Genomic DNA, 20,803 nt, shown 5'->3' on the forward strand with positions numbered 1-20,803 from the left:
TGAAAAGGGGAGTTAGTGAAAAGATAGAATGGGTGACGAATGGAGTATAGAGCCAAGACAGAATGGGTAACAAGGGGGTATAGTGACAAGTTAGAATGGGGCAACATCAGGTGTGAACCTAACTCAAGAGAACACATACTGGGAGTGGGACAGTGTTAAGTTTACGGACTTGCAATGTTAAAATCCGTGGTTCGATTTCCCGCACTGTGGCTTTTGTTCTAAAAACAAAGAAACACATACAGGGAAAACGAATGTTAGTTCTACGTTCATCTGTATTTAAAAAAAAGTGAAATTAAAAATTCTAAAAATATTCATATGCATATCATAATAACAAGGCAAAGAAATAATTGGCACTATTCAAAATGTTTTAATTCTCATAACAAAATCAATGTCAAACCCTGGAATAATTATTCATAAAATACGTATAGCAACATTAAGTTTACGAGTGTCCATCCCAAACTTTCCTTTTCCATCAATGTAAAACAATGGCATTTCTAAATTATAAAGATCTCTTATGTTGATTTTTTATTATTTTTATTACCACTTAATTTGGATAAAGTACCAAAAATCAACCTTACTTTCGAATTTCTGTTCCTCAAGTTGGTCACGGACGGTGAAACATTATTCGAACTTCCCTCCTGCTAAGATGAAAAATTATTCGAACTTCTCTCCTGCTAAGAGCTAGAATCCGAGTTTCGATGCCCGTGGTAGGCAGAGCACAGGTAGTCCATTGTGTAGCTTTGGGCTTAATTACAAAGAAACAAACAATCCTGCTAAGATGAAAAATTATTGCACAAAACAGCTTACTTATAGCTCAAATTTTTCAAATTCAGTGAACTTTTAAAGTTTTTAAGAACAAAAATGATAAAAATGTCATACGCCTCCACTGTCCTTGAGTGTATTCAGATACTTCAACCCTGTACTTAGGGCGTACTCATGCTTATTCTTCATCTTGATTAAAATGACCCCATATGTGGGAAGTTACTTGTTTTTTATCCCTCCCCTATCTTAGGTTTTTGTACAATTTATAGGAATTCGCTGTTTGAGGTATAAAAGTGTGGTACGCGGACGCAAAATGCTCCAAATCACAACGGGTAAAATCTCGTAGGACGGGTTTTGAAACGAGAGGGGCCCTATTATAAAGTTGCCCAGCTGGAGAGCTGTCTGTACCTTGGCCTCAAATAAGATTAGTTTCATTATATAATGTGTGGAACCTAAAGAGTCGTTTTATAGTTTTGTTTAACACTAAACAAAAACTTAAGCAACTTGATAATAGTGCAGCTCCAAGTCTGTGACCCTTTAGATCAAACTTATATTCATAGAACATGTTAATGTAATTTTCTCGTGTTTACAAGAAAGTGTTACATGTATATGAATTCCACAAAAAATTGGAAAGGTTCCAGAAAGCCGCAGGTAGTGAGTGGGAACATAAATTGAACGTGCGCATGCAGAGTAAGCTATAATTCTGTCTCCTTGCCTTGCATTCCTTCTATATGACCGAGCAAGATGGCGTTGATATCAGCAAAATATCATTAATTATTGATAAGAGTTTGCGAGTGAATATAAAGAAAAGAGTGTTACCCTCACTAGGATAGTGTCGTGGCATTGGTCAAGATGGCAGAAGATAGCCAGAGCAACAAGACCATTCCGCGAAACTATAGCACGAGTGTCCTGCGAATAAAGGATCGTTTCTCTTTCTGGGAGAAGCTTTTCCAATTTTCTGGAAATCCTGGGTATGATAATTACTTTTTTTTCCAGGAAAGTGTTATAAGTTTTGAATTATCTCTTTATTTCGAATTATGTATTGATTGATAAAGTATTGTTAAGTTTATCTGAGGAAACACGATTCTAAAGAAGCTTGTAGCTATGAATTTTTCCTATGCTATACATATTTCTTCTAGGTATTCTAAACTGATCCCCTCACTCACAGTGGCTCAGCCGTTGAGGAAACACGATTCTAAAGAAGCTTGTAGCTATGAATTTTTCCTATGCTATACATATTTCTTCTAGGTATTCTAAACTGATCCCCTCACTCATAGTGGCTCAGCCGTTGAGGAAACACGATTCTAAAGAAGCTTGTAGCTATGAATTTTTCCTATGCTATACATATTTCTTCTAGGTATTTTAAACTGATCCCCTCACTCACAGTGGCTCAGCCGTTGAGGAAACACGATTCTAAAGAAGCTTGTAGCTATGAATTTTTCCTATGCTATACATATTTCTTCTAGGTATTCTAAACTGATCCCCTCACTCATAGTGGCTCAGCCGTAAGTCTGCAGGCGTAAGATACTAAAATTCGGGTTTCGATACCCGTAATAGGCAGAGCATGGATATCCTATTGTGTAGCTTCGTGCTTAACAACAACAACCAAAACAAACTGTTCTTTACTAACATTCTAGTCTTTTTTATGTACATTGAGTCCTTTTTTTTAGTGGTTGTGTTACTTATGATTTGATTTTGAAAAATGTAACAGTATCATTCAACTGTTATTATTAATTTTTATTTCTTATCAACGCAAGTATTTTTTAATGTGTATTAATGCGAAATTCCCGTTCAGGTAGGTTTACCTATCGGACCGGATATATGGTAAAATCAGCGTTTTATTTACTTTAGTTTATTGTGTTCACTGTTCATAGACAGTTGTTTTTACTAAAAGCCTGAGACTTACGTTGCAGTGTTGTAAAACATTGCCTTCTATCGTATGCTATTTTCATTAGTATTAAACAATACATATGTTAATTGTGATATCATATATTGTTTTTGAAGAAATTAAATTCACTGTGGTACTAATGGCTTACTCTGTGATTTAAATGTTAGCTTTTGAATAGACGAAAATTAAAATATTTTTATCACCTATGATACAAAAGGAAGTCTAAGTTCTTCAATTAAGTTTCAGAATTTTCCTAAAACTACATCAGTGGCTGCCTTCGCGTAGCTCTCACTAATTTCGCACTGATAGACTAGAGGGAAGGCAGATAGTCAACAGTGCCCACTGACAGTTGCTTGGATACTCTTGTCTGACTGAAGAATAATATTAAACCGTTACGGCCCAAAGGTGCATAACGCGTTTTTGTTACAAGATATCTTAGGTCCGATTATGCTGATTACTGGACCACTATCGGCAGAAGCACTATTTTCACAACAACTATAAGATTATGTTGATATTATAATACAACAGAAATGTGAATATATGAAGGGTGAATGAACAATAAAATCAAACAAGTAAAATTCTACAAGACAAGTTATCGTCAAACTTTGTTCAGGGTGAAGGAACAATAAAATCAAACAAGTCAAATTCTACAGGACAAGTTATCGTCAAACTTTGTTCAGGGTGAAGGAACAATAAAATAAAACAAGTAAAATTCTACAGGACAAGTTATCGTCAAACTTTGTTCAGGGTGAAGGAACAATAAAATCAAATAAGTAAAACTCTACGGGACAAGTTATCGTCAAACTTTGTTCAGGGTGAAGGAACAATAAAATCAAACAAATCAAAATTCTACAGGACAAGTTATCGTCAAACTTTGTTCAGGGTGAAGGAACAATAAAATCAAATAAGTAAAACTCTACTGGACAAGTTATCGTCAAACTTTGTTCAGGCACACAAATTGGGTCAACCAGTTTTTCTGTCTTCTCTATTTTCATGATCATATTAATGTGACTTTATTCAGAGAGTGGTGAGTGTTAAAAGTAAAGCCTACAGATATAAGTACTTACTGCAACATGTTTAAAGCTAAACACGCTGCTAATACATTTTAGAATTGTGTCAATATGCGTACAAGTTATCTGTGTTGTTCCTAATCTAAAGAGGCCTTAAATTTAATATGTTCTTCTCTGCGGGATATTGTAGCTCTGATTTTAAGTGGCCTTGAAATTTGCTGTAGTTTTAAAAGATGGGTGTGTAAAAACCTGATTTTTAATGTGTGTGTTTGTAGGTGTATTATATCCTCCAGCTTAAAATAAATGTATATGATGTTTTTAGTATCACAAGTTCTAATATATCTTCATCAGACAAGTTAAATGTTACGTGTTAACACTGTCTGTTCCCTCATAATATTAACCTTAAAATGTCTGAAAACTGGGGATGGGAAAACTTTTGTTAAAAAAAAAGATTCATGTGCACATGAATGAACAACAAATATGCAACAAACCATAAATCTTGCATTCCACATACTTGGGTTTATTTTAAGGGGAAAAAAAAACTTTTATTGTTTATTCGTGTGAAACTTCTTATGAAAAAAAAAATCCACTTCTTAAAAAAGATATTTTATTTTCAAATTTGTGAGAATTGGCTGTAGGTAAAGTTGATGACGGTAAACACTGTAGCTAGTGGGAAAAAATCATATTTTTCACATAATACTTAATAATTACATTTATATCTAGTATTCAGGTACACTGATATCCAAAAGATAAACATGAACATTGGTATCCAATAGATAAACAGGTACATTGATATCCAATAGATAAAGAGAAACACTGATATCCAACAGATAAGCGGTACTCCAACGAATAAACAGGTACATTGATATCCAACAGACAAACATGAACAATGATATTCAATAGATAAGCAGGTACACTGATATCCAACAAATAAACAGGTACGTTGATATCAAACAGATAAACATGAACATTGACATCCAATAGATAAACAGATACACTGGTATCTAACAGCTAAGCAGGAACACTAGTATCCAAAGATAAACAGGTACATTGATATCCAACAGATAAAAAGATAAGAGTAAAGTATCCGATCCCGGAGATGCTACTCAGAGAATAAATCAAACACAGACAATAAAGGAAAACAAACAAAAGTGAACACGTGAAACATATCTTTATTCATTATGAGCTTTGCGCGTTCACTTTATTGACTGGCCGGCTCCTCAGTTTCCGTCGTGGCCTCGACTGGCTGGTAGGACGAAGAGACTTTCCAAACGTCTGCATAAAACCAAGAAGAAATTGAGACCAAGAAACAAGAGGCCTAACGGGATATCCCAATTTCTTACTCAGTCGAAGCTTTGGAGCAATATCCCATAAGTGATTAGGTTACGTACTTCAACCAAGTGTCTTTATATATAATCCAAACCACCCCGAACCAGTTGTTTGTAAAAGTTTGTATACCATTTTTCCAGATAGGCTACCTTGAAAATCCGTATAGAAACGCGTACCTGCTAACTTGGGACCCAAGTTGCAGTGTGTACAAGTTTTAACAAATAACTACATGTGAAACACGGTTTGGTAAGTATTTCAGGTGTGATATGTGTATATACAACATGATACATTGATCTTCCTGAATCCAATTCAGTTTCCATCGGTAAACAAGAAATATAAGTAAATGAAATTATAATACTAATGTATTGTTTCCTAAGGAAGAAAACACAATAATTTTTAACAACTTCATGAACATAATGTAATGAAAGTTAGGATTTCTCAAGCTAATTATAAAGTCAGAGTTGATTAGGATTTCTGGAAAATATTTTATTTTCCAATCTTTGTAATTCTTAATGAGTTTATAAATATAACTTACACTAGGTCATTAACTAATTAAAAGTATACTTTTCAGTCATTGCACATCAAAGAGTACTATCATTCCTTTCGCTAATTGCTACCTGATACTATCTAAGCCTAAACATGGAACTAAGGTTGAAAAATGTATCACACTATTTCTAAAGATTTATAAACTAGTTATATAGTTAGATGAGAAGCACTTTAACAAACTGTTCTTAACCTTTCTCATCAATCATAAGAATTACAATTATTTTATTGACTAAAGTAAATCTAATTGTATAGCCCTCTAGTTTGAAGACTTATAACGCTAAAAACCGGGTTTCGATACCCGTGATGGGCATAGCATAGATAAGCTATTCTATTACAATTGAAATAAAACAATCCCTTGAAAACACTTTACAATTTTGTTACACAATAAACTTGAAAACATGTAATACATTACAAGGATTAATTCACGTATCATACTGTAACATTCTTATATGACGGCAGGTGAGAGTCAAAAATAATTTTATTTTTTTTATTAGTTTTAAAATATTTTCATCGTGGACTTAGTTGCGTAATGTGATGTTATAGATACCACCAGACCAAACTTTGATGACTGTGTCTGAGCAGATTTTTGTGAAAAGTACAATTTAATAAGAATTTAAATGAGATACTTATAACAACAACGCTCTCAGTTAGAAATAGCTTGAAATGGAATGCGATTTGATGTGGCAAAGCGGTATGTCTGCGGACTTACAACGCTAGAATCCGGGTTTCAATATCCGTGGTGGGCAGAGCACAGATAGCCCATTGTATAGCTTTGTGCTTAATTACAAACAAACAAATTAATCTTTAACTGATATATATATACACAAATATACAGTGTGTCAATTTGCATTGACTTTGACAATATATTACAGAATCCTGCTTTACCTTTTTCCAATTTTTATGGCAATATTATGTTATATTATTTCATTTTCCACTTAACTGGGCTGTAGTTATTCTGTAAAAAATGCTCAGTTATAATAAAGATTTTTACCCTGGCTGAATCTAGGGTACATGTGTTTACTTTAATCATTTTGTGACCCTGTTACAATATGGATTTTCAGTGAGGTAAGATGTATATGTTTACATATAACTTGCATATAAAATCCATATAAGATATATAATTTCAACTCATACTAATCAACAACAGTCACATTTATACAGAAAATATATATACGTAAATGTTTGATGTTTAGTGTGAGCTGAATGAACTTAGCAAGTACAGAGCCACTGAGGATCTAGTTTTCTTTATAGCCTCAGTAGTTAATATCCTCAAAGCACATAGTTTTGTTACCTTATTGCTAATGATTATCTTTGAAATAAAAAGAGACTTAACTACAGCGTATATACAACCGAAGTAGTGCACAGATATAGGTAATGTATATATGTTGTGTTTACAAATTATATAAAAATTGCTGAGCACGTAAAACTGTCATGTTTTCATCTCACATTGTACATGTAAGGTACCGACCTGGGAATATAACTTGCCCATTACAAACACATCATAACACAGGTATTTCAGATTAAAAAGAGCCTGGCATGGCCTGGTGATTAGGATGCTCGACTCGCAATCCGCAGGTTCGAATCCCCCTTACCAAACATGCTCGCCCTTTCAGCCGTGAAGGCGTTATTATGTGACGGTCAATCCCTCTGTTCGTTGGTAAAAGAATATCTCAAGAGTTGGCGGTGGGTGGTGCTGACTAGCTGCCTTATCTCTAGTCTATCACTGCTAAACTAAGGAGGGCTACCGCAGATAACCCTCGAGTAAGTAACTTAAAATTGTATTAAGTGACTGCTTGAACGACAATAAAATGTTTTCTAGTTTTCACCCATAATGTACTGATAAAACTTTAAAAAATGTGCGGTACTCTTGGAAGTTCGAAGACTATCGGACTACGGAGAAAAATACTTTCCCAGTTTGAACCTGAGTCATCGAAAACCAATCGGGCACCGATAGTTCACATTGTTTTTAACAGAAACAAATGAACTACAAAGATTGTTATACGTTTTGAGCTAATAAGAGTGAATGAAGAATACTCATGCTCATCAGTGTTTAACTACTCAATGGAGTCTAATCAGTTCAGTGTGTTTCCTTCCTCCTGTAAGTTAAGATAATGTTTAACTATTCAATGAACTCTTATCAGTTCAGCGTGTTCCTTCCTCCTGTAAGTTAAGATAATGTTTAACTATTCAATGAACTCTTATCAGTTCAGTGTGTATCCTTCATCCTGTAAAATAAGATAATGTTTAACTATTGAATGAACTCTTATCAGTTCAGTGTGTTTACTTCCTCCTGTAAGTTAAGATAATGTTTAACTATTCAATGAACTCTTATCAGTTCAGTGTGTTTCTTTCCTCCTGTAAGTTAAGATAATGTTTAACTATTCAACGAAATCTTATCTGTTCAGTGTGTTTCCTTCCTCCTGTAAGTTAAGCTAATGTTTAACTATTGAATGAACTCTTATCAGTTCAGTATGTTTCCTTCCTCCTGTAAGTTAACATAATGTTTAACTATTCAATGAACTCTTATCAGTTCAGTGTGTGTTTCTTTCCTCTTGTAAGTTAAGATAATGTTTAACTATTCAATGAGTTCTTATCAGTTCTGTGTGTTTCCTTCGTCCTGTAAGTTAAGCTAACATTAACTATTCGGTGAGTTCTTATCAGTTCTGTATGTTCCCTTCCTCCTGTAAGTTACGCTAATGTTTAACTATTCGATGAGTTATCAGTTCGGTATGTTCCCTTCCTCCTGTAAGTTAAGCTAATGTTTAACTATTCGATGAGTTATTATCAGTTCGGTATGTTTCTTTCCTCCTGTACAATCTAAAAACCGTAGTTTATCCTTAAAATGTGTAAAAATTCCTGTCTATCCTAAATATCGGTAAAATCCTATTTTATAGAGGAAAATATGACTTTAAGTGCAAAAGGAAAATCCACAAACAAAACTATAATTGTACAAGAAATGCACCTTACATACAATATCTTTGTCTACTCCGAGCCAAACTCTAGGGCGTAGCTGCACATGACCCTTATCCAATTGGCCACCAGGGAAGATAACTTCCTATTCCTGAACATCTATTTTCTTTGCAACAGAAGTCGATAATTTGCTAATTAGCTAATTCATATTGTGCATGCTTTCAAAACAGGGAAGGTTAAAATGTTACTTTAGCAATATTCAGTGTTCAAACTGAGAGCACTGGGAAACAATAATAATTTTGAAAAAAAAATACATTTATTATCTAAGAGGGTAGTAGGCAGAATGTACCTTCGTGTACTTAAAGTGCAACTGTGGTTCTGTAAAATAAATTTGAGAAAACTCTCAGGTTTTTATATGACCTGATATATATATAAAATGTGTGATTATACCTTGTTTTTTTTAACTACACACATTAGTTCCTTTTTCCTGTTAAACATGGTACTTTTTTTTACAGTAGGAGAAGGTAATAGATATTATTAATGCCTTAAGGCACTGTAGTCGATATATTCTCACTTGTATATGCCATACATAAAGCAGTTTATGTGTACTGTGTGCTATTCATTAGTATTTATTTTTTATTTGTACCCACTGTTTTAACGAATGATGTAGAATTTGTCATTTCTTCTAGTAATATGTTTATGTCAGAATTGAATTGTTCCAGTGCTTTTGGAAACCATATTTATACTGTTTATTTTGCTGTATCAGAGTTCTTATGCAATTAATGGGTAGCGTTGATTTTTTTACATATGTGGTTTTATTATTGTAGGTTTGATATCTACCTCTCTCTATTTAAACTTTTCATGTTATTTTATCTTACGTTGTTTTTTTAAAATGACAGCAGAAATAGGCATTTTGTAAGAACCATATTCAGTACTTAGTTTTTCTTCTAAAAATCTACAGGATTAGGGATTATTTTATGAAGAATCCAGAGGTGTACTACGATCTATAATTTGATAACATCCAACGAAGTTATGATTGGTTTTTGTCAGTAGAGTTGGATGATTTTTTTACTCTAATTCAGACATTATCTATGAAACATTCACCATTTTCGAACTCTTTGTGAAACCTGTGAGGAACTGCAGAGACAACGATCCAGAATCTCCGAGTGCTTGTTCTTGTCGAAATGAAAACAAGGACGGATTCAAAACTAACCTGCAAATGTAAAGTAACAAAATGCTGAAGGTGTTACAAGTGTAGCAGTGTGGATGCGATTACGATAGCACACTAGTTGCTCAAAACCTTAGCCATATAAAAGTTTAGAAAAGCTTCGATGGAGGAGATGCTGTCAATCACCCAAAGAGAAGTACATCTGCGTACAGGAACGGTAAACTTACGGATGTATCCGACGACTTGCCCTCAAATGGGGATGAGAGCGAAAAAAAAAAGAAAGAAAAAAAGAGGAGTATTAATATAAAGACAAAATAACGTGAGGCAGTTCCACTTCAGTAGGATATAACACCCTAACGACTCCTCAGGTCAAAGAAAACAGCACGATAAAATGATCCATGGATCATTCTCTACACAGTCATGTACTTCACTCATAGGTTTCCGGATCTGATGGGATAACTCACCACCTACCAAAATAGTTATATTTTGTGTCATTAAGTCAGAGATTGCTTGTTAAAGTTGTAGGTGTAAAATTGTTGCATCAATCAGTTTTATTGCATGCCTTATTAATTTAATGTTAACATTTTGAATTGATGTATATTCTTTTCTAAACTTGAAAACTAAGGCCTTGTTAGCTAACAAATTGTTTGATCTGAACATTTTTCTTTTCTAAATTCACTGGTTTATATGATTAAATTCTTTTTTCTTAAATTGCAGTAAAAAGATCTTGCTACAAGCAAGTGATTCAAAATTCAGTTGATGAAAATTCTCTTTTAAAAAAAATTATTGGAATGGGTTGTTGTTTGTTATTATGCACAAAGTACACAAAGGGCTATCTGTGCTCTGCCCACCACTGGTATCGAAACCCGGTTTCTAGTGGTATAAGTCCGCAGACATACCGCTGTGCCACTTTGCTAGTATAGAACTGTAATTTACTTTGGACAAACAAATGTGCTCGTAAAAACAAAACTCTTTAGAGAGAAGGCAATGCAAGAGACTAAAGTAGTGAATTTTTGTTTATTTTACAGACATGGAGAAGCTGACCTGATTGTTACCCCCTTTGCCCAAGTCTTGCAGAGTTTAAGAAATGTACGAAATAATTATATCCGCATCACTAGTGTCCCTGCAAATAAGTAGGTCTTGATTTATTTCATTTGTATGGAATATGTTATGTAAGGATTAAAGATTTCATAGTTAATTCTGTACGTCGTTATTTCGTGTGTAAAAGGGTCATCTTTAGGTCGAATTAGATTTATTCAAAAGAATATTTACAATATATGGGCAGCACTTATATAGAACATTTACAAGATATGGGCAGCACTTATATAGAACATTTACAAGATATGTGCAGCACTTATATATCCGTTGATCTTTGTACCCTTCCCTAGGACTAGAAGATCTTCAGGAACGGTCAATTCAACTGCAGCTCCGACCAAGCTGACAGGTAAGAAGAAAGTTGATATATATAGTGATTGTATCTGTACTGTGTAGGTAATAGATAATGTATCAATAATTATATAATCAGTATCTAATAATAATTCACTTAAATAGTTGAAGCTAGAACTCTCTATATAACGATATAATTTGCCCATAATCTTTGCTGCTTTATAGTTTATGGGTTATTCATATCCTATATTTCCAGAATCCTGCCGTCGTCAGTACTGTTTAGTTGATAGGTTATAGGTTTCTATAGTTGAAACACGTCCTATGAGTAGGGTATTGCTACAGTCAGTGATGTGTAGTTGATAGGTTATAGGTTTCTATAGTTGAAACACGTCCTATGAGTAGGGTATTGCTACAGTCAGTGATGTGTAGTTGATAGGTTATAGGTTTCTATAGTTGAAACACGTCCTATGAGTAGGGTATTGCTACAGTCAGTGATGTGTAGTCGATAAGATTTTTGCACTATTATTAGAGAGTAATTAATACACTTTATAATTATTTTATATTTTTTATATAACCAGTATGCTAAACTTGTGAAATCATTATACTTATAAGCTATAATACTGTTAGAGAGTTATTTACGATACCTTATTACAAAGATATTTGAATATTGGAGAATACAATGCACTGAAGTAATTAGTATCTAGAAACTTACTGTTCAACTGTTTGTTCAATGCTTCCAGATGGACAACATATACAGCTGGCAGTTGAAACTTTGGATGAACTGGACTGGTGTCTGGATCAGCTGGAAACAATCCAATCTCACAGATCTGTTGGAGACATGGCGTCTAGCAAGGTACATAAGGCACAAACACGTTAAACCTATTTCACCCAAACAAAAAGGGTGCAAAACAAAAACAATCGTACACCAAAGTTTAACCATAGAAATATACTTTAAAAAGTAGGGACAGAACGTATAAGAGGCGTGGGGAGGCTTAGCTTTCCCAAATAAACTGTTCCTAAGGGGGCATCATTCTCACCAACTCAAAATTATCATACAGTATATGTGGAGAGAGAGACAGAAAATTATAAAGATGGTGTATGTGTGTCACTGGGAAAAGTTTATTTGCTTGGGAGCGCGAACTGATTCTTCCTAACTGTTTAATCCCCCTACACGTGACAGAATATCCTATCCAGACAAGAGACTCATGCGCCGCATATATATAAAGAAACAAATGGATAGATAACACAGCACAGAGTATTTGTAGATAGAAAAAAAAATCATAAAAGCACGTACACTGAAATAATAAAAGAAAGAAAATATTAGGTTTTATAATGTTACTGTTTTTAAAGCAATGATAAAGATTAAAATAATGTAGTGAATACCGTAACGATGTTTGACAAATGTAGAGTATCTAATTTAAAGGTTTGTAGAATATTGTAATATTAAAACAGAAAGGTTACATTATTTTCAACTTCTATTTTTCAAACTGAATTGTAAAAGCTAATAATATTTCAATCACGTCTAAAATATTTAGTGAAAACCTCATTTTAATAGAACCTATTTTGGTTTAGTCTAACAAATATAAACATTTACATTGTGTTTATGGTTTACAAAGCTAAAATCCGGGGTTCGAATCCCCCCTGTGGATACAGCAATATATATATTTATACATATTTGTAGCTGGAAGTGATTTTGATGTGTAGTAGTCCACTAGCAGAGGTTTAACAACAAATTTATTATTTTAATATTTTTTTCATTAGATTTATTAATTAATTTCACTTGTGTTTGTTTGATAAAACATTTATACGCAGTATTTATGCACACGAAGAAAAATTATCAAATACTCAGACTTATTACATTTCTGCATGTAAATATAGAGAAAACAATTTATTAATAGAGAACACATTAACAGATAATGTCATTTCAAAAGTAGATAAGATTTCTGGTATTTCTTGGTTCCGTGATTTACTAACATTACGACTTTTCATTTATGGTTATAGTTCAAACGAATGCTGAACAAGGAATTATCTAGCCACTTCTCAGAGTCAAAATCTGGTCATCAGATTTCTGAATTCATCTGCAGTACATTTTTAGGTAAATTTTATTTGTGATATAAGTAAGAAAACGGTACTTAAAAATTACAAAATTAATAAAACTGGTCAAAATTCAGGGACAGAGAATAGTCTCTGAAAATTTCAAATATAGTTGTTTACTATATATAATCAATAAATTAAATGAGCTAATCACCTTATTCCTATAGACCAACACAAACTATAAGTATAGGCTAGTTTCATGTGTATTTCTCTTTCAACTGTTATTATTTTACATATGTACGTACTGTAACTATAGAGTAACAGTTATTAGATTTTTAATTAGTCTTGATTAAGCATTCTTATAGTTATTTATATATTTATCTATCTCGCGTTACATTCTGGTTTGTGTATTGTGTCATTTCAAAACGTTCTTGTTTCTGGCTTGAAAAAAGAGCGTTTGCTCGAAACATCGCCAAGTTAATAAATTATTATCATAGTTTTTAATAGTGATTTTTTTCTCTAAAAGTCTAATTTATTTTATTTTATCACCTTCGCATTTTTCCACTTTTTTAGTTCTATATATATATATATATGACTACATAAATCTGACAACACGAGACACGTTTGTAGTATATATTTTATTATTATTTTGAACAGGTGTGGCATGTTTTTATAACACAGGATTTTTTTACTGTACTACAGATCAAATCAAACTTGAAATCTTGTGACCACAATGGGTTAAAGATATATCTAAAACTTTGAGCTGAGAAAATGAATTCTAGTTATCAACCGAGCTACTTAAAATCACCCTATTTGTATGATAAATAATATTTTGCTCCTCAGTGGCACATCAGTAAGTCTGCGAACTTACAGTGCTAAAAACCAAGTTTCGACAGCTTTGCGCTTAACTACAAACATTTTTTATTCTTTATAGATGTTATATAATTTTCTTAATTTCTTTAATTGTAAATAAGTTCAGATTATCTTTGTTTGAGTTTTACGGACTAGTAACTCGTATTTGAATAAGAACTTGGTGTAAGATGTAACGATAACAGAAAGAACTTGAAAATTCAAGCCTAACTGGAATATCTAAAGAGTAAAAAATGTATAAATAATTCGTCCATATTTTCAGCCAACCATGGATAGCAAAGCTGGAAAATTATCACGGTTTCATTAACGTGAAATATCTAATGCTGCTGTGGCATGGATGAAATATGATTTGATATTGTTGAGTAAACATTTAGCTGCTTCTGTTTTTCAGATCAAAACGAGGAACAGATAACCGTTGTGTAGTCGTAGTTTGAAAGACATAGATTACAAATTAATAGACACAGGATATTATAAGGGTAATTAATACCACATAATGATTTCGTTTTTTATGAATTTTGAGCAAAGCTACACGAGGGCTATCCGCGCTAGCCGTCTCTAATTTAGCAGTGTAAGACTAGATGGAAGGCAGCTAGTCATCATCACCCACCGCCAACTCTTGGGATACTCTTTTACCTACGAATAGTGGAATTGACCGTCACATTATAATGCCCCACGGCTGAAAGGACGAGCATCTTTGGTGGGACGGCGATTCGAACCCACGACCCTCAAATTGCGGGTTGAGCTCCCTAACCACCTGACCATGCTGGGCCTATGATATACAGACTAAACTAGCTTGTAACGAAGTATATATATATATATATGTGTGTGTGTGTGTTTACAAGCTAGTTCAATCTGTTCCTGATGACACCTTTACAAGAGAGACCATGGAAGTAATAAACGAAATATTTGTGAAACCTACAGTTGTCTTTATTTTCCTCAATTCTGCAATTCTGAAGTTTCACCAAGTACTGAAGGTTTCAAGTATTAATTATATAAAACAATAAACATAATTTCTTCAAACATATGTATATGGTACTAATGATATTTTTGCTAGTTTGTTTGTAGTTAAGCACACAGCTACACAATGGGCTATCTGTGCTCTGCCCACCACGGGTATCGAAACCCTGTTTCTAGCGCTATAAGTCCGCAGGCATACCGCTATGCCATTGGGGGGATAACGATATTTGAAATCCACGCATCTCTATGAACATGTCTTTGTTTATACGACGTGAATGAAAAGGTGTTTCTGAAACTACTGAATTGCTGGTAGAACATTGGCCTTGTTAGCAAATGTCTAGGGCTCAAGACTCAAGTTCGGAGCTTCTCTTTACTTATCAGCTTTTTTTCACTTGTAATAGTGTTTGTTAGAATGTATGTTCTAGTAGTTTATAGAGATCGAGATTGTACTATAGTAAAAGAAAAAATACGGTTAGCTAACTGTTTTGTAATATGCCCAGCGGTATAAATCTGAAACTGGACTATAATAGTGGGAAGCATTGATTAAGTAGCTCCTGGTTTCCAATCTTATGCACATAAATATCAAATCATGCTTCAGTTTACTTAGGTGCATTTAATTAATTTTTATTGAATAAAATACTAATACAGCTCCAAAACCTATAACTTCATCAAAGCCAACATTCTCACGTGTACAAAAAAGTATAATAACTTGTAGACATTACATAATGATAATTTTTATGAATTTGCATGTTTTTTAAATACATTATTAGTTAGTGTTGGTGATAAGGAAGACAAATAGTTGGTCACAAGGCTTACACGTAACTTGTATTTCATTGGTATAAGTCTTGTTTTGGGATATGTTTCAACCTTCCTTTAAGTATTATAATTATTTTTTACAGAAAAACAACAAGATTTAGATCTTACAAACTATAAAGCTGAAGATGGACGTCACAAACCTGGCCAAACAATGTCACAGATTTCGGGAGTAAAGAAACCTCTGTGTCACACAAACAGTCTGACTAAACTACCCAAATATGGGGTAGAAACTTCCCATGAAGAAGAACTAGGACATGTAAGTCAGCGGTGATTGCCAAGTTTTCTGCTTTTGTGGATGATAGTCAATATATATATTTTATCTAAAGAGAAACGATGTTGATTTAGAATAATATTTAACATATTTATTTTTTTAAATCCTAAGATCATATCAACTACAAGTATTTGTACTTAATAAAAATATTGAAATTAATTAGCATACGAGACGTTTTGTTGTCATCTTGTAAAGACTTCGTTATGACTTTTGAAGAACAAATACAATAGTCTTGTCTCATTAGACTTGGATTTGATGATTTTAAGTGGTTTGTTTTCTTTACTCTCTTCATTCCTTATACTCCAAAAGTCTTAAAGCTGGCTAGTACAACACTTGTCTGCGAAAATATAAGACTTTGAATAGCCGATGTTACGTGCCTTTCAAGCTATTGTAAGAAAAGTCTGAGAGATCTTTACAAATCATCACTTTTCATTTTTAGACACAGAAAGTTCCCTTCAAGCTTATTTATCTAAACATATTTTCTTTCCACTTTAAAATCATTTAACTTCTTACTGAAAGTTACATATTGATATATAGGATAGGTTACACGGCATTGGTCGTTTTTTATGATTTTATAACAATCTTGAAGGTTATTAGCTTCCAGTATTAAAAAAGTGCAAAGAATATTTAGAAAGTTTTAGGCGTTTCGTCATGACATAAAGAATAATGATGTTCGAATGTCTAAACGTGTGTAAAATTTTCAAAATCTGACGTGAAATTTGATTTACAATTTTTTATATATGTCGAATACAAATCAAAATGTTAAAATTTAACCCTCTAGTAGTGAGTCGATCTTACTAAAGTTATCCATTTTTTAGGTGACAACTTTGAAGAAGAGAAAATCTGCTAAACAAATTTCACATATCAAATTTACATAAGTTTAGGGTTTGATATTTTCCTTCGAGAAACGTAATTGTTTGTTTGTTATGAATTTCACGCAAATCTACACCAGGGCTATCTTCGCTAGCCGTCCCTAATTTAGCAGTGTAAGACTAGAGGGAAGGCAGCTAGTCATCACCACCCACCGTCAACTCTTGGGCTACTCGTTTACCAACGAATGATGGGATTGACCTTCACATTATAACGTCCCCACGACTGAAAGAACGAGCATGTTTGGTGTGACGGGGATTCGAACTCGCGATCCTCAGATTGCGAATCGAGCACCCTAACCACTGGGCCATGCCAGCCTTTCTGTAAACTTATTCAAGTGAATTCGAATCTGTATTGTGTTAGTGAACACCATTATGACAATTCGATTTAATAATAAATAACAATTGGCTTTTAGTTATTGTCTTGATTGTGTGTTGTACTCATGATAGCTCCAGCTTCATAAAGTAGATTTTTTGTACTAACGTTTTTGGATGCTAGAACTGATCATCAAAGTATTAAATAAATATAAATTTAGTAGGTGTTCGTGTACTGCAATGTAAGATTGGTCATGATGTAAATAAAGACATCTTACATAGTTATTCACGTGTATGTACCTCAAGGTTACTTACTTTTTCTCTCTCAAATATAGGAACTTGAACATGTGGATAAGTGGGGTGTTGACATCTTCAGAATAACAGATTTATCCAATAATCGACCACTTACCGCAGTTACGTACACAATATGGAGGGTTAGTAGAATTTTGTTTATTTCTCATCTTTGTTTACACCCTGGTAAATGTATTTATCACCTATGTAGGCCATAACTGGAAGGATACTGCGAGTGTTGAGATATTAAACATGAATTTAAAGTCTTTTGGGGGCGTGTTTACCAATTTGTTCTGTAACACGTACAAGTTAATAAGTGATAAAAGAATTAATAACTTGTTTAAAAATCATAAGATGTATTGTATCATACAAAGTGAAATATTATGTCATATTAAAGAAAATAAAATATAATTACTAGTAGCTTTATTGTTGTCTCACTTATTGATTAAAAAAATATTAGAAGATTTATTCACTCATGTTCACTCACACACTATGTTTATATAAATAAATAAATTAGAATTCACTTCTTTAGATAATAACATACATTAAAACTGGGGTTTCTAAAAACATAAAATAACCTTTATTTCCTGCCAATTTTGCATCTATGGGTGCTCCTCAGAATAAACCCTTAAAGCATAAAACCCAAACAACACACACTTAAAAGCAAAACGGAAGATCACCTATAAATGAGAAACTGACAAGGAATAATTGTTATTTGAATTTAATTGTTATTCTGTTTTATTATGTTCACGTAACAAAACACTGCAATTACTGAACTCTTTTTATTTGATTTTTAATTATTTCTACCGGTTTCGTCACTTCAAAGGTCACTCTTCAGAACGTATTTACAAAAAATGTACAATTAAATAATAAATAAGAGAAAAACAAAAGGGTTCAAGAATTGTGATGTTTTTTTTTATTTGTACCCACAGGTGGAAAATTGTATATGTTTTGTTTTTCTTTCTCTCTCTCTCTCTATATATATATATATATATGTATATATATAAAATAAGCATTGGTAGAATTGCCATTTTCGGTCCTAGTTGTCAACTTGATGTCATAACTGATAATACCTGTGGTAATAGCACCTAATTGTCTTGGGAGTTATCCCATCTATCAGACAATATCCAAACGCTGATGTTAAACTAAGCAACAAGCATGGAAAATCAACTAAGGGTATGGAGTTGAGTGCTTGAACCCACAACGTCTCAACTCCTACTGCATTTCACTGTCTGCAGCCACTTGTGGGAAGGCAGTTACTCTTAACGTTCTTAAGGTAGAAATGAAACCACCATAAAATTTTTGCTATGTGAAACTCCCAATCTCCTCCCTTACATAAATATGTTAAACGAAACTAAATGATCTTAAAGAGAACTACAAACCCTACCTTAATAGTTCTAACATACCCAAACTTTCTTTTGAAGATTTATTCAAGTATAAGACGGGAAAACCGAGACAAGCCTAGCTATTTGAAGTTAGTCTTTCCGTCCCGTTTACTGAATGAAATTATGTTTTCAAAGTTAGCCAAATATAAACCTAAGTAACTAGCGGCCTCTAATGTCGCGATAATGTGTTTTCCATAATCGAAAGTTTATTTATTTTATTTTTTCATATTTATTATAAAAAGTTTAAGGGATTTAATTAATTGCCAGTATTTATATCTATTATTTTTCAGCTTATTTATGAATAATAAAACATTATTTATAAGTGAATTACTATTGTTACAGATTATTAAAAACTTTTTAACTGGGATATAATAATAATACATTTTAACATTGTATACGAAATAACACTATTAGGGGTGGGAAAACCAAATATAAAAGAATAGAATTTAATTTTCACATTCGTGGTCTACCCACCCCCACTAGTGTTATTCGGTTGGGAATTTCACACAGTAGAAATTTTAGGGTGATTTCATTTCTACTCTAAGGGTAACTGACTTCCTACAACTGGCTGTAGACAGTGAAAGGCAGCAAGAGTTAAGTTGTGGGTGTAAGCACTCAACTCCATACCCTTAATTATTTTCCATGATAGCTGGTTAGTTTAACATCAGCGTTTGGATATTGACTTAAAATAAGACCCAAAACTCGAGCGCTTTCGAATAGTTGACTATTCTTCTTCAGGAGAACAAAGCGTTTGGATATTGTCTGATAAATGGGATACCCCCAACACAATTGGATGCTATTACCACAGGTATTATCAGTTATGACATCAAGATGACAACTAGGACCGAAAATGGCAATTCTACCAATGCTTATTTTATGTTAAGTTCACCATTGTTTTCCAGTACTAATTTTAATCGCCAATTAGCAATTGATATAATTAATAGTATTGAAGCTATGTATATATATATATATATTATAAATGGGTACTAGCAATTAGAGATATCTTTTTAAAGTTTTACTCTTTCCAATGTTAATTGTTTTCAACTATATACTGTATTTCAAGCACAAGTTGCTATGTAATATATACTTGTCATTTGTATTCGCTATATAAATCGACTGTTCGCAGCCATAATTCACTGCTTTTCCAGGACAGAGAGATTCTCAAGACATTCGGTATACCTTCTAAGACAGCCATCAATTACCTCATGACATTAGAAGATCATTACCTCAAGGTTCCTTACCACAATAACACCCATGCTGGTGACGTCACCCAGTCTGTGAACGTTCTACTTCTTTCTCCAGCTCTTGACGTGAGTTTCCTTGGTAACTGTAATTAAGATAAGATAGAACGATATATATACAGTATTTGTTACAGTTTAAAAATGTTATATGAAAGGATATATAGATATATTTAACTTATAAGAACCAGTAACGTATTTATTAATAAATTATAAATTATTTTTACGTGTAGAAAAGAGGAAATTCAATGCTTTATGAATAACATTTTTAATTAAAATTCATGCATAAAATGTAGATATTCTAATAAATATTAGAATATTAAAATATATAGAATATATAGAAATATTAAAATATATACAATTCTAAAATATTATAGAATTATAGTCTGAATAATAAAGCAATAATACAGAATTATTGTCCTCTACTTAACAACGTTTTAAACTAGAGTATCAATGGTGCATATTAAAAAATATTAATTATGCTGTAAGAGTGAATTTTATCTTTATTATAATATATTTGGGGATATATGCTCATAAGAATATGTTGCTTTTATTGGCAAAGATTTGGATGATATAAATAATAAAATAAAACTGGGATGGTATAAATACTAACTAAACTTATGTAAAATGTGCTATTAAATTTCAGAAGAATATTGTGTGATTACATAAATTCATATGGAAAATGTTTAAAATATAAATATATTATTGGAAAATATATTTAGTGTGAGCCACGGTGAATTGCTCAACAAAATTGATAT

General features: G+C 32.8%; 1 protein-coding gene across 1 annotated transcript in view; it reads left to right on the plus strand.

The window, feature by feature from the left end:
- The window catches only part of LOC106463443 (cAMP-specific 3',5'-cyclic phosphodiesterase, isoforms N/G-like), a 60,217-nt gene that overhangs the window by 26,866 nt on the left and 12,548 nt on the right, over positions 1–20,803 (plus strand). The window contains exons 3-9 of the mRNA XM_022390931.1: positions 10,642–10,746; positions 11,002–11,057; positions 11,740–11,852; positions 13,001–13,094; positions 15,760–15,932; positions 17,467–17,565; positions 19,956–20,117. Of these exons, the coding sequence (XP_022246639.1) occupies positions 10,642–10,746; positions 11,002–11,057; positions 11,740–11,852; positions 13,001–13,094; positions 15,760–15,932; positions 17,467–17,565; positions 19,956–20,117 (802 nt within the window). The remainder of the gene's footprint in view (positions 1–10,641; positions 10,747–11,001; positions 11,058–11,739; positions 11,853–13,000; positions 13,095–15,759; positions 15,933–17,466; positions 17,566–19,955; positions 20,118–20,803) is intronic.

Source organism: Limulus polyphemus, unplaced genomic scaffold, assembly GCF_000517525.1.
Source record: "Limulus polyphemus unplaced genomic scaffold, Limulus_polyphemus-2.1.2 Scaffold1409, whole genome shotgun sequence".
Taxonomy (NCBI): domain Eukaryota; kingdom Metazoa; phylum Arthropoda; class Merostomata; order Xiphosura; family Limulidae; genus Limulus; species Limulus polyphemus.